General features: G+C 59.1%; 1 protein-coding gene across 1 annotated transcript in view; it reads left to right on the top strand.

Moving 5' to 3' along the window:
- LOC102447889 (uncharacterized) overlaps positions 1 to 12,443 on the top strand; it is a 97,756-nt gene extending 85,313 nt beyond the window's left edge. The window contains exons 3-5 of the mRNA XM_075913353.1: positions 1,687 to 2,741; positions 9,605 to 9,710; positions 10,646 to 12,443. Of these exons, the coding sequence (XP_075769468.1) occupies positions 1,687 to 2,741; positions 9,605 to 9,710; positions 10,646 to 12,060 (2,576 nt within the window). The 3' untranslated portion in view covers positions 12,061 to 12,443. The remainder of the gene's footprint in view (positions 1 to 1,686; positions 2,742 to 9,604; positions 9,711 to 10,645) is intronic.
- Positions 12,444 to 12,506: the final 63 nt, after the last annotated feature.

The raw sequence follows: 12,506 nt of genomic DNA, 5'->3' as shown, positions 1-12,506 counted from the left end.
GCACTCCACTCGTCATTAGCCCAAACAGCTGGGATTCCCCCAAGAGCCTACAAGCTCCCGGCTTTCTGCCTCACCCCAGCCTGCTCAGAATTGTCCCCCGCTCTTACTAGATTCCACCCCTTAGCCTGGCCCCTTCCGGAGGTTCCCCCTTCTCCCTGGCTCAGGGAAGGACTTATGTCTGGAATGGCTGCCATATGAGGACAGATCAATAATCCTGAGACTTTTCAGGTTAATCTGTGGAACTCCTCGCCAGAGGACGCGGTGAAGGCTAGGACTTTAACAGGGTCCAAAAAAGAGCTGGATAGATTCATGGAGGTTAGGTTCATCCGTGGCTATTAGCCGGGATGGGTCGGGAGGGTGTCCCTAGCCTCTGTTTGCCAGAATACGGACTAAGGAGGATGGGGGGATAGGATTGAAGTTTATAAAATCATGACTGGTGCGGAGAAAGTGGATAAGGAAAAGTGATTGACTTGTTCCCATCACATAAAAATGAAGGGTCACCAAATGGAATGAATACATAGCAGGTTTAAACAAACAAAAAAAAACAAAGGAAATTTTTCTTCATGCAGTGCATAGTCAACCTGTGGAACTCCTTGCCAGGGGATGTTGTGAAAACCAGGATTTTAACAGAGTTCAGACAAGACCGAGATAGATTCTTGTAGGTTAGGTCCATCAATGGCTGTTAGCCAGGATCGATAGGAATAATGTCCCTAGTTTCTGTTAGAATAAGGACTTGAGTGCGGATAGGACAGAGGGCTATAAAATTCTGGATAGGGTGGAAAAAGTGGCTAAGGAAAAGTGAGTGACTTGTTCCCACAAAATAAGCACTTGGGGTCACCTAATGACATGAATAGGCAGAAGGTTCCCTCTTTCTGGGGCACCTGGTTGGCAGAAATGAAGAGGCAGCAGGCTTAAAACAAACCAAAGGCAGTATTTCTTCACTCAGCGCACAGCCAACCTGTGGAACTCCTCGCCAGAGGATGCGGTGAAGACCAGGACTTTAACAGGGTTCAAACAAGAGCGAGATACATTCATGGAGGTTAGCTCCAGCAATGGCTATGAGCCAGGATGGGTCGGGAGGGTGTCTCTCATCTCTGTCAGAATACAGACTTGACTGTCTCGGCTTGACAAAGCCCTGGCTGGGTTGATTTAGTTGGGATTGGTCCTGCCTAGAGCAGGGGGCTGGACTTGACGACCTTCTGAGGTCTCTTCCAGCTCTATGGTTCTATGAGTGCTGATAAGGTAGAGGTTTATAAAATCTTGAGGGGGGGTGAAAAAAGTGAATAAGGAAAAGCTATTGACTTATTCCCATAGCATAAGAAAGAGAGGTCACCCAAGGAAATGAATAGGCAGCAGGTTAAAAAAAAGAAGACATTTTTCTTCATGCAGTGCACAGCCAACCTGTGGAACTCCTCGCCAGGGGATGTTGTGAAGGCCAGGATTTGAACAGGGTTCAAACAAGAGCTAGATCCATTCATGCAGGGTAGGTCCAGCAATGGCTATGAGCCAGGATGGGTAGGAATGGTGTCTGTAGCCTCCGTTTCTCTGGAGGTGAGCAACGGGGGAGGATTCCCTGTTGTGTTCCCTCCCTCTGGGGCACTTGGCGTTGGCCACCGGATACTGGCCTGGATGGACCTTTGGTCTGACCCAGCCTGGCCGTTCTGATGTTCTTATTTTCTCCCTCAGCAGGTGATGGGCTGGCGGGTGAGGACAAGGAGACGGTCCTTGAACAGGCAGGTCCCGAGGGAGTAGACCCACAGGGGACCTGTCTGGGAAGAGGCGAAACGGGTGTTCCCCAGCATCCGGGGCAGGAGGGTCAGCCCAGGCCAGAGAGACTGCAGGGAGACCAGCTAGGGGAAGGAGGGAAGACATCCCCTCTCCGAGATGGAGCTGGAACGGTGACCCCCCCGAGGATCTTCCCCGAAGCGAAACCATCGGCCGGTGCCGGAGGCGGGCAAAATTCCTGCGGGCCTCCACGCCGGACTGCTCATCGGCGAGCATGCCAGGGAGAGAAAATCTACCCGTGCCCGGCGTGCGGGAAAGGCTTCCGCCGCAGCGCCAACCTCCTGGCCCACCAGAGCGTGCACACGGGGGAGCGGCCCTACCGGTGCGCCGAGTGCGGGAAACGCTTCAGCCGCGCCTCCAACCTCCTGGCGCACCAGAGCGTCCACACCGGGGAGCGGCCCTACCGGTGCGCCGAGTGCGGGAAAACCTTCAGCCGCAGCTCCAACCTCCTGGCCCACCAGAGCGTGCACACGGGGGAGCGGCCCTACCGGTGCGCCGAGTGCGGGAAACGCTTCAGTTGTGGCTCCCACCTCCTGACGCACCGGCGGGTCCACACCGGGGAGAGGCCCTATCGATGCCGGGACTGCGGGACAAGCTTTAGCTGCAGCTCGCACCTCGTGGCCCATCGGCGCGTCCACACGGGGGAGAAACCCTACAGATGTCTCGACTGTGGGAAAAGCTTCAGCTGCAGCTCCCACCTCCTGGCCCACCTGAACGTCCATACGGGACAGAGGCCCTATAGATGCGTCCTTTGTGGGAGGAGCTTCAGCGGCCCCTCCAACCTCAGTGCTCATCAGAGAGTCCACACGGGGGAGAGACCCTATACGTGCCCCAAATGCGGGCGAAGCTTCGGCCGGAGTTCGCACCTCCTTGTCCACCAGAAAGTGCATGGGAGAGATGAGGCTCTCTCGAGTCTCTTCCGGCCGGGGGCGGATTTTTGCCACCCGTGTGCGGAATAATTTGCTGTGCACCACGGCACATGCAAATGTGCACCACCACCAGCCGAGTGGTGGGCAGCTCTGCTAATCAGCTGGGTGCCAGGTGCATGTTGGGTGAGGGTGGGGCTCGAACCATTGATCTCTGGCTCTAAGGCCGGGTGGGAGAGACCCTACGCATGACCCGAATGTGGGCAAAGCTTCGGTCGGAGTTCACACCTCCTTGTCCACCAGAAAGTGCATGGGAGAGACAAGGCGCTCTCGCGTCTTTTCCGACCGGGGATGGACTTTTGCCACCCATGTGCGGAATAATTTTTTTCAGCGCGCCGAGGCATGTGCACCACTACAAACCGAGTGGTGGCCAGCTTTGCCAATCAGCTGGTGGCCTGAGTGGCGGCACAAGCCCCCAGCTCACAGGGAACCCTGGTAGGAGAGAGACCCTATACGTGCCCCAAATGTGGGCGAAGCTTCAATTGGAGTTCCCACCTCCTTTTCCAGCAGAAAGTGCACGGAGAGACAAGGCACGCTCGAATTTTTTCCTCCCGTGTGTGGATTTTTACCACCCATGTGCAGAATAATTTTTTTCAGTGCGCCGAGGCATGTGCACCACCACAACCGAGTGGTGGGCAGCTCTTCCAGTCAGCTGGTATCTCTCCTGAGAGGCCACACAAGCGCCCAGCTCCCAGGGAAGCGGGGGGAGGGAGGCCCTATAGACCCCTCGACTGTGAGTAAAACTCATTTTCCAGAGCCCGGCCCATGAATAAAACGTTTGTGGCTCTCCCTTCGCCCTGGAAGGTCCCATGTGCGTCCTTTGCTCTGGCACGCTGGAAGCCATGGGCCGAGGGTCCTGGCCGGGGGCCGGTCTGTCCCGTGGTCCCTTCCTCGCAGCAGGAACCGTCTCCGGCTTCCAAAGGGGGCTCCCGGCCCCTCGGGACCTCCCTCTCGGCCCTTCCTCCGGCTGAACGGGGCCTTTCCCCGGGGGTGCAGAACGCCTGGAGACGCGCCAGCCGGACACCATCCCAGACCGGGGCACTGAGAGCTACACATGTATTCTCATTGGGGGGGGGGGGGGGGCGTGCAGCTCACATGGGGGGGCATGGGAGGGATCCCCCCAAATTCTAGTTTTTGGCAGAGGAGAGCTTAGAAATTAGGTATAGAAGAGTCCTCCGGCTTTGCCCAGCTCCTTCAGGGCAGGGGGCTGATGGAGTGGGGGGGGCAGGAGTCGGGGCAGGGCATTGGGGATATGGGGGGGGAGGAGGCTAAGGAAAGGGGCAGGAGTTGGGGCAGAGCTTTGGGGAGGTGTGGGGGTGGCAAGAGGCCAGGGGTTTCCTCCGGGCCTGTCCGTCCGTCTCCGTTGGCTGACTCCTGCCTGCCGCTGAGACTGTGAACTCTGTCTGCAAGTGCTGGGTTTGTACAGCGCCTGGCGCACCCGAGTCCGGAACCTGCCTGGGGCATCTAGGCAGACAGGGATTAGAAAAGAGTGAAGAAAACAGAGGAATCATTACAATAGGGATAGCGACTAAGACAGAGAATCTCTTATCGCCTTTGGATATATCCATGATACGCCACGTCTTGAATCCGGCGTGCAGACGTGGTCTCCTCATCCCAGAAAAGCTCTCTTGCCATTGGAAAAGGTTCAGAAAAGGGTAACGAAAATGCGGAGGGGTTTGGAACGGGTCCCCTAGGAGGAGAGATTAAAGAGACGGGGAGTTTTCAGCTTGGAAAAGAGGAGACGAAGGGGGGATAGGAGAGGTCTATAAAATCATGAGGCGTGGAAAAAGTGATTCAGGAAAAGTGATTGATTTACTCCCACACGATAAAAGCTAGTGGCCATTCAATGAAACGAAGAGGCAGCAGGTTGAAAACAAACCAAAGGAAGTGGCGCACAGTCAACCTGTGGAACTCCTCGCCGGAGGAGGCTGTGAAGGCTAGGACTAGAACAGAGTTTAAAGAGAAGCTAGATCGTTTCAGGGATGGTGTGAAGACTTAAGATTTTAGCAGGGTTCAAAAAAGAGCTAGATAGATTCATAGAGGTTGCGTCTATCAGTGGCTGTTAGCCAGGATGGGTCGGGCGGGTGCCCTATCCGTGTTTGTCTGGGAACGGGCCACGGGGGTAGGAATCACGGGAGGATTCCCAGTTCTGTTCCCTCCCTCTGGGACACCTGGCATTGGCTGCCGTGGACCAACGAGATCCTGGGCTGAGTGGACCTTTGGGCTAACCCAATTTGGCGCCACTGATGTTTTTATGAGCAACTGAGGTTGGGCAGGTCTTGGGTCTACACGGGGGGGAAGGTAGGTTGCTGAAGGGGGCGGGGCCTGGGATAAAGGGGGCGGGGCCTGGGTGGAAGGGGCGGGGCTAAGACTTGTCTTCTTCAGCTGGGCCTTCATCCACCACCCATGCCTACTGCCGTGGCTTCCTTGCTACAGGAACTAGAGCAAAGCAAGACCCCGGGAAGTTCTTTCATTGCTGAGTGATTTCTGAGTCTCCTATGTCCCCGGGGCCAAATTCTGCCCCACGAACTCCTGTTGAACAGCGCCTGAGAAACACCACAATTGCCCAGCCGGATCGGTCCCTGGCATCCCGTCTCAGAGCCATAAGAACGGCCGTACTGGGTCAGACCAAAGGTCCATCTAGCCCAGTATCCTGTCTGCCCACAGTGGCCAGCACCAGGTGCCCCGGAAGGGGTGGACTGAAGACAATGATCAAGCGATTTGTCTCCTGCCATCGACAAACAGAGGCCAAGGACACCATTTTATCCCCTGGCTAATAGCCTTTTATGGACCTAACCTCCATGAAATTATCTAGCTTCTCTTTAAACTCTGTTCTAGTTCTAGCCTTCACAGCCTCCCCTGGCGAGGAGTTCCACAGATTAACTACACGCTGTGTGAAGAAGAACTTTCTTTTATGCATTTTAAACCTGCTCCCTACTAATTTCATTTGGTGTCCTCTAGTTCTTCTATTATGAGAACTAATAAATAACTTTTCTTTATCCGCCCTCTCCACACCACTCATGATTTTATAGACCTCTATCATATCCCCCCTCAGTCTCCTCTTTTCCAAACTGAAAAGTCCCAGCAAAATGCAGGACTATGTAGCACTTTAAAGACTAACAAGATGGTTTATTAGATGATGAGCTTTCGTGGGCCAGACCCACTTAAAAGTCCCAGTCGCTTTAGCCTCTCATCCTATGGGACCATCCAGTACTGATTTCCAAAAGAAAAAAATCCAACTTGTCTATTTTCCCAGCAGTTTGTAAATTGCTGTGGAAGTCATGTGCCCGAATAGTATTTTGTGCTCTGACGAATGAACGTCGTTGACATGGGAGGCCAGGGTTACCAACCATCAATAAATTTACAGGCCATCCGTAGAATGTGAGCCAAAATTGGACGTGTCCGTAAAGTCCATAAAAAACGTAGGTGTCGGTAAATTTTGTAAAAGTGCGATACAATTTCCAAAACCAGCAATTCTTCGCCAGCGATTCCACGTCTTCTGTGCTGCTTCCACCATTTTCCTGCGGCGCAGCGGAAATTGGACGTTTGAGTTGTTGAGCTGTCGGTGTCCGGAGGTACGACCCCAAAGTGGAAAACTTCCAGGTCGGTGACTAACTCAATGAAAGTGAGTTCAATAGCGTCTTGTTCTTCTGATGTGTGAACGACAACCGCGACTCTCCACTTTGTGCCATTTACGTCATCTTAATATAGTAGAAAAATGATGGCCGTAAAAAAATGCGTCTGGCCGTAAATGTTTCCCGTTTTGTCCGTAAATGAAATTTCGGTGGGTTGCCAACCCTGCTGGAAGGGGTCGGGGGAAGATTGCTTATTTTAGAAAGCAGATAAAAAATGTCTAAAGTAAGACCAGGCCTAGAGAAGGAATTAGGTAAATCCCTTCACACAGTTGGCAAACTCACGGATCAGGGGGCCTTGGTGCTAGTTAGGGGAAGGATTAACCGATTCACCGGTAAGCATCGCCCGTTACGGTTCTGGGGAACCGGTGGGGTCTGGCGCGGACCAGGGGCTGCTCTGGTCCTGAGGGTCCCGCCGCAGACAGGTTTGGGTTGAGCCGGTTCAGCGATGACACCGGATTTTCCACCGCCCTGGTACTCGCTGCAGTCCGGGCACACTGGTAAACTCCGATCTTGCATAGACCCACAAGAGGGGGCGTTGAAAAGTAGCCTAACCCACCCCCAAGGACTCTGGCCTCCGAAGCCAGGGGGGCAGACGTGTTCCCCGAAAGAGCCACCCACCGTGGTCTATTTGACGGGTCTATGGGGATTTCTCCTCTCAGAGAAACCAGGGGGACGGGGTCAGGGTTCAGGCGCATGGTGGGAGACACACAAAGAAGGTGACCGGCCGGGGTGAGTTGGGACGGTCCCTGTTTCGGGCCTTATTCTGGATGTCCCCAGTTTTATTTCGGACAAATCGGGACGTGTGTCGCGTTCAGGTTTGCCGACCATCCTTTAATGTACCGGACACACCCAGAGCCACGCACTTTCCCCGCTCCGTGCCTCAGTTTCCCGGGGCGGCTGGCGTGGCCCGGGGATCCCAGCGAGGCGGCTTGTGTCTCGGCTGCCTCTAGAGGGCTCTCGCTCCGGCTTCGGCTGGCGCGCTCGGGTTTCCACGGCCCGGATACCGGGCTTTGGTTTCCGGAGCGAGAGGGGGCGGAGAAGGGGGAGGAGGGGGGGCGGCGGCTGGCGGGGTCCCCGGCCCCATTGTGCCCCGAGACCCCCCGCCCCGGCGCCGCCGGCTGCAGGTGAGGGGCGCGCCCCGGGCGCAGGGCCGGGCCGGGACGCGAACTGGGTCCCCACCCGGCTACAGCGCTGCGCCCGGGCGCACCAGGGCGCGCGTCTCCCAGTGCCCCGGGGACAGAGGCTATGCGGGTCACGGGGAGGGGGGGTTCCCCAAGCGCCCCCCCCCGTTGGGCCACGCTCTGGGTGACGTGCCCTGCCCGTGACGTCATGGCGAGAGGATTCCCCTCTGGGGGTTGCCCCCCCAGGCCTGGAAAGGAGAAACCTCCCCCCACGCAAGGAGAGGGTGGGGAGGCCCCTAGAAGCCCCCTGGGGGCCCAGGGTGTTACCAGATAATGGGGGGAGGGGCTGGGGTCACAGGCAGCAGGGGGTTGCGGGTGGAGGGGGGTGCAGTAAGGATGTGGGCGGGGGGGGTGCCCTCTCTCCCTAGCCGCAGGGTCTGCTCCCTGGCAGGACTTCAAAAAGTTTGGGGGGCTTCCGTCCTGGGGGGAGGGGCGGGCTCTGCCGGGACTAGGGGGTTCGTGTACCCGCCTAGCTCCGCCGGTGGGGCTCGGGTGAAGACGGGCGGGCCGAGGGCTGGCCCCTTGGTGTAAGCGGGAGCCGGGCTCGCTGGAGGAGCTCAGGCCCGGCGCGACGGTCGGTGCCATTTACCGGGTGCGAGGATCACAACACGTAACCTCACATGATCCCTCTCCTGTCGCCCATTTCCAGACACACAGAGCTCAGGGATACCCTCCCTACCCATCCTGGCTCATCGCCATTGATGGATCTAACCTCCATGAATGGATCTAGCTCTTTTTTGGATCCCTGTTAAAGTTCTAGTCTTCACCGCGTCCTCTGGCGAGGCGTTCCACAGGTTAACGGCACGCCGAGCAAAGGAAAACATCCTTTTGTTTGCCCCGACCTCTGGTTGGCTGCCGTTCGCAGCCAACGGGAGCCGCGGGAAGTGGCCCCGGACGGGGACACCCACGTTACGTGGCTTCCGTTGTCCGGGAAGGGCGCGGCTGATTCCTGTGGAGGTGCTGGTGGACCGACCCCGTGGGCTGGCAGGTTTTTTATCGCCGACCTCAGGCCTAGCGTCAGTCGGCAAGGCACCGGGCGGGATGAGGATGTCACACCCCTTCCCAAACCTCTCCCGTCACCCTACTCTGCCGGCCTGGCCTGGATCCCACTTAATCGGTGAGCTGGTTAAACGCACACGGGACTGAGCGCACCTGCCGGGATGGGGCGGCCAGAGGGAGGAGCTTTCCCGCACGGTACTAAACAGCCCCTCCTTAGATCAGTCCGTTTGTCCCGTCCTCCTCTGCAGTACACACTGCCCCCTCTTCAGGCATCTCCCACCTGCCCCTCGGGTCTCTTTCTGCCTCTTCCCAGCTGGGCCTGCTCGTACCCTGAGTCTTTCTCCCCATCCCTGGGGCGAGGCGGGAAATCTAAATTCCTGCGGCTTCCCCCCCACGCCGCAACTCGGCAGAGCTTTTCCGTGTGAGCAGCATGCCCGGCTTTTCCTTCTGTGGGTGGTGCAGATTTGGTAGGCCTTGGTGCATGTTGCAAAAAATTATTCCGCACATGGATAGGAGGAAAAAAACCTTTCTTACTCCCTGCGGCTTCCCCCCACCCCGCAACTCGGCAGAGCTTTTCCTTCTGAGTGGCATGCCTGGCTTTTCCTTCTATGGGTGGTGCACATATGGCAGGCCTTGAAAAAAAATTATTCCACACATGGATGGGGAAAAACATCTTTCTACATCCCTGTGGCTTCCCCTCAGCCTGCCACTCGGCAGAGTTCTGTCTTGTGAGCGGCGTGCCCTCTACGTGATTAGCCGAGCTGATGGGGAGAGTGCCCCCTGGTTTTCTGTCTATGGGTGGTGCACATTTGCCTGTGCTTTGGCGCACGTTCAAAAAAATTATTCTGCGCCCCAACAAATCCTCCGGTGGATGGAAAAATGGGAGGGAGCATTGCAACACTTCCCTCCCCCCCCCAAAGAGTGCGTATATAAGACTAAGAAATCGGGGGGTGGATAGGATCGGGTTGCCTTAGCTCACCGGGCACTGGGCCTATTGCTTCCCCAAGGGGACGCGTGCGTCCGATGCAATCGGTACCGAGCCGGGCACGTTTGTCGTTACAGTCGCCGGCGACGTTAGAACAGGCGGACGGTCACCATGGAGCCCTGGGTGCTGCTGGACCCGCGCCAGAGGGCCCTGTACCGGGATGTCATGCAGGAGAGCTACGAGACCCTGATGTCCCTGGGTGAGGAGACTTTCCGTCCCGTCCCTCCTCCCTACCGACAGCCGCTCCTTCTCCCGGGGACGGGGCGAGGGAGGAGAAACAATGGGGCGGCAGCCTGGGAAGCCTGGGAAGCCGTCAAACGTCCCACGGCTCCCGAGGAAATTGCCGCATTTTAGGACCACAAAAAAGATTTGATTTCGGGAAGGGCGGTCCGATGCGGAGAGATGTAAAAACCCGGGGCTTTTCAGCTGAGCAAAGAGGGAGACCCAGGCGGGGAGAGGAGAGAGGGCTATAAAAGGTGACGGGGGTGAGAAAGTGACTAAGGAAAAGCCACACGGAGTCCTGTGGCACCTTATAGACTCACAGAGGGATTGGAGCGTGAGCTTTCGTGGGCAAAGACCCGCTTCGTCCGATGCATGGAGTGGAAGTTTCCAGAGGCAGGTATAAATCCGCAGGCCAGAATCAGGCTAGAGATAACGAGGTTAATTCAATCAGGGAGGCTGAGGCCCACTAAGGAAAAATGGTTTACTGCTTCCTATCACACAAGAACCAGGGAACTAGTAGGCAGCGGGTTTAGAACAAGCCAGGCAAACCCAGCGCACAGCCGACCTGCGGAACTCCTCGCCACAGGATGCGGGGAAGGCCAGAGTTCGGAAAAAAAGCTCGATATATTCATTAAAGTCAACACTTGTGAGCCAGGCTGGGCAGGGATGGTGTCCGGTTGCCTCTGTTTGTCAGGCGCTGGGAACGGGCGACGGGAGGGATCGCCTGAGGATTCCCCGTTCGGTTCCCTCCCTCGGGGGCCCCTGGCCTTGGCCGCTGTGCCTGGCTGCTGCTCCCTTCCCCTTCCTCTCTTCTTTGGGGAAATCTGGGTGCCCCCAACATCCCGGTCCGGGGCAGGACTCCCCAATGCCCCAGGACTCACGCTTAGCTGCTCTCTGCCTTTGTCCCGGCAGCGGACGGCCTGGTGAGCCACCGTGGGGCGGAGGAGGAGGAGGACGCCGAGGAGGAGGAAGAGGAGGAGGAGGAGGAGCAGGAGCCGTGCCCGGGGAGCGCCCCGGCCGGGGAGAAGCGGGACAAAGCCACGCAGCTCGGCGGAGGCCCGAGGCCGCCGGCTCGCTGCGGGGCCTGCCGGAAAGGCAGCCCGCCGGGGGCGGAGCGGGCCACGCCCTTCGGCTGCCAGGACTGCGGCAAGCGCTTCCGCTGGGCCTCCCACCTGGCGCGGCACCGGCGGGTCCACACCGGCGAGCGCCCCTTCCGCTGCCCCGAGTGCGGGGAGAGCTACAGCCAGAGCTCCCACCTGCTGCAGCACCGGCGCACCCACGCCAGCGACCGGCCCCACAAGTGCGGGGACTGCGGCAAGCGCTTCGCCCGGGCCGAGGAGCTGGCGGCCCACGGGCAGGGCCACGCGGCCGCCAAGCCCCACACCTGCGGCGTCTGCGGCAAGGGCTTCGTCTGGGCCTCCCACCTGGCCCGCCACCGGCGCGTCCACACCGGCGAGAAGCCCTTCCCCTGCCCCGAGTGCGGGGAGGCCTTCAGCCAGAGCGCCCACCTCGCCAAGCACCGGCGCGGCCACACCGGCGAGCGCCCGCACCGCTGCCCGCACTGCGGCAAGAGCTTCGGCCAGGGCTCGGACCTGGCCCGCCACTCGCGCACCCACCAGGGCAAGAAGCCGCTGCGCTGCGGCGACTGCGGGAAGAGCTTCCGGGCCGGCCCGGCCCTGGCCCGGCACCAGCGGGCCCACCGGCGGGAGCGGGCCCACCGCTGCGGCGACTGCGGCAAGGGCTTCGTCTGGGCCTCCCACCTGGCCCGGCACCGGCGCGTCCACACCGGCGAGCGCCCCTTCCCCTGCCCCAGCTGCGGCGAGCGCTTCGCCCAGAAGGCCCACCTGCTGCAGCACCGCAAGACCCACTCCCCCGACCGGCCCTACAAGTGCGGGGACTGCGGCAAGCGCTTCGGGGACGGGGCCGCCTTCCTGGCCCACCGGCAGGGCCACGCCGCCGAGAAGAGCTACAAGTGCGGCGACTGCGGCAAGGGCTTCGCCTGGGCCTCCCACCTGGAGCGCCACCGGCGCGTCCACACCGGCGAGAAGCCCTTCCCCTGCCCCGAGTGCGGGGAGGCCTTCAGCCAGAGCTCCCACCTCGCCAAGCACCGGCGCGGCCACCTGGCCCGGCGGCCCGACCCCGGCCTCGCCCCCCAGCCCCGCCGGGGCGGGAAGCCGCACACGTGCCCCCGCTGCGGGAAGGGCTTCGCCCGGCGGGCCAACCTGGCCAAGCACCAGAGCGGCCACGGGGACGAGGCGCCCGGAGGGGGCGCCCGGACGGAGCGGCGGGGCGGAGGGAGCCGGGAGGGGGAAACCGAGTCAGCGTGACGGCTGGCGGGGAGGCGAGGGACGGGATGATGCCGTGCCCGGAGGCTAAAGGGACTGTGTACGTGTGAGGCTTGGCAGGGCAGGGGAACGGTGTACATGTGACACACATAGAGTCAGGGAACCGTATAAATGTGACACAGGGAGGCCAACGGGGTGGAGGAAGAGTATAAATGTGACACAGGGAGGCCAACGGGGTAGGGGAACAGTATAAATGTGACACAGGGAGGCTAATGGGGCGGGGGAACAGTATAAATGTGACACAGAGAGGCTAAAGGGGCAGGGGAACAGTATAAATGTGACACAGGGAGGCCAACGGGGTGGAGGAAGAGTATAAATGTGACACAGGGAGGCTAACGGGGTAGGGGAACAGTATAAATGTGACACAGGGAGGCTAATGGGGCGGGGGAACAGTATAAATGTGACACAGGGAGGCTAGGGGTAGAGGA

The sequence above is a fragment of the Pelodiscus sinensis genome, chromosome 32, assembly GCF_049634645.1.
Source record: "Pelodiscus sinensis isolate JC-2024 chromosome 32, ASM4963464v1, whole genome shotgun sequence".
NCBI classification, from domain to species: domain Eukaryota; kingdom Metazoa; phylum Chordata; order Testudines; family Trionychidae; genus Pelodiscus; species Pelodiscus sinensis.
The sequence above is the reverse complement of the archived record's forward strand: the minus strand, read 5'-3'. Positions and strand labels throughout refer to the sequence as shown.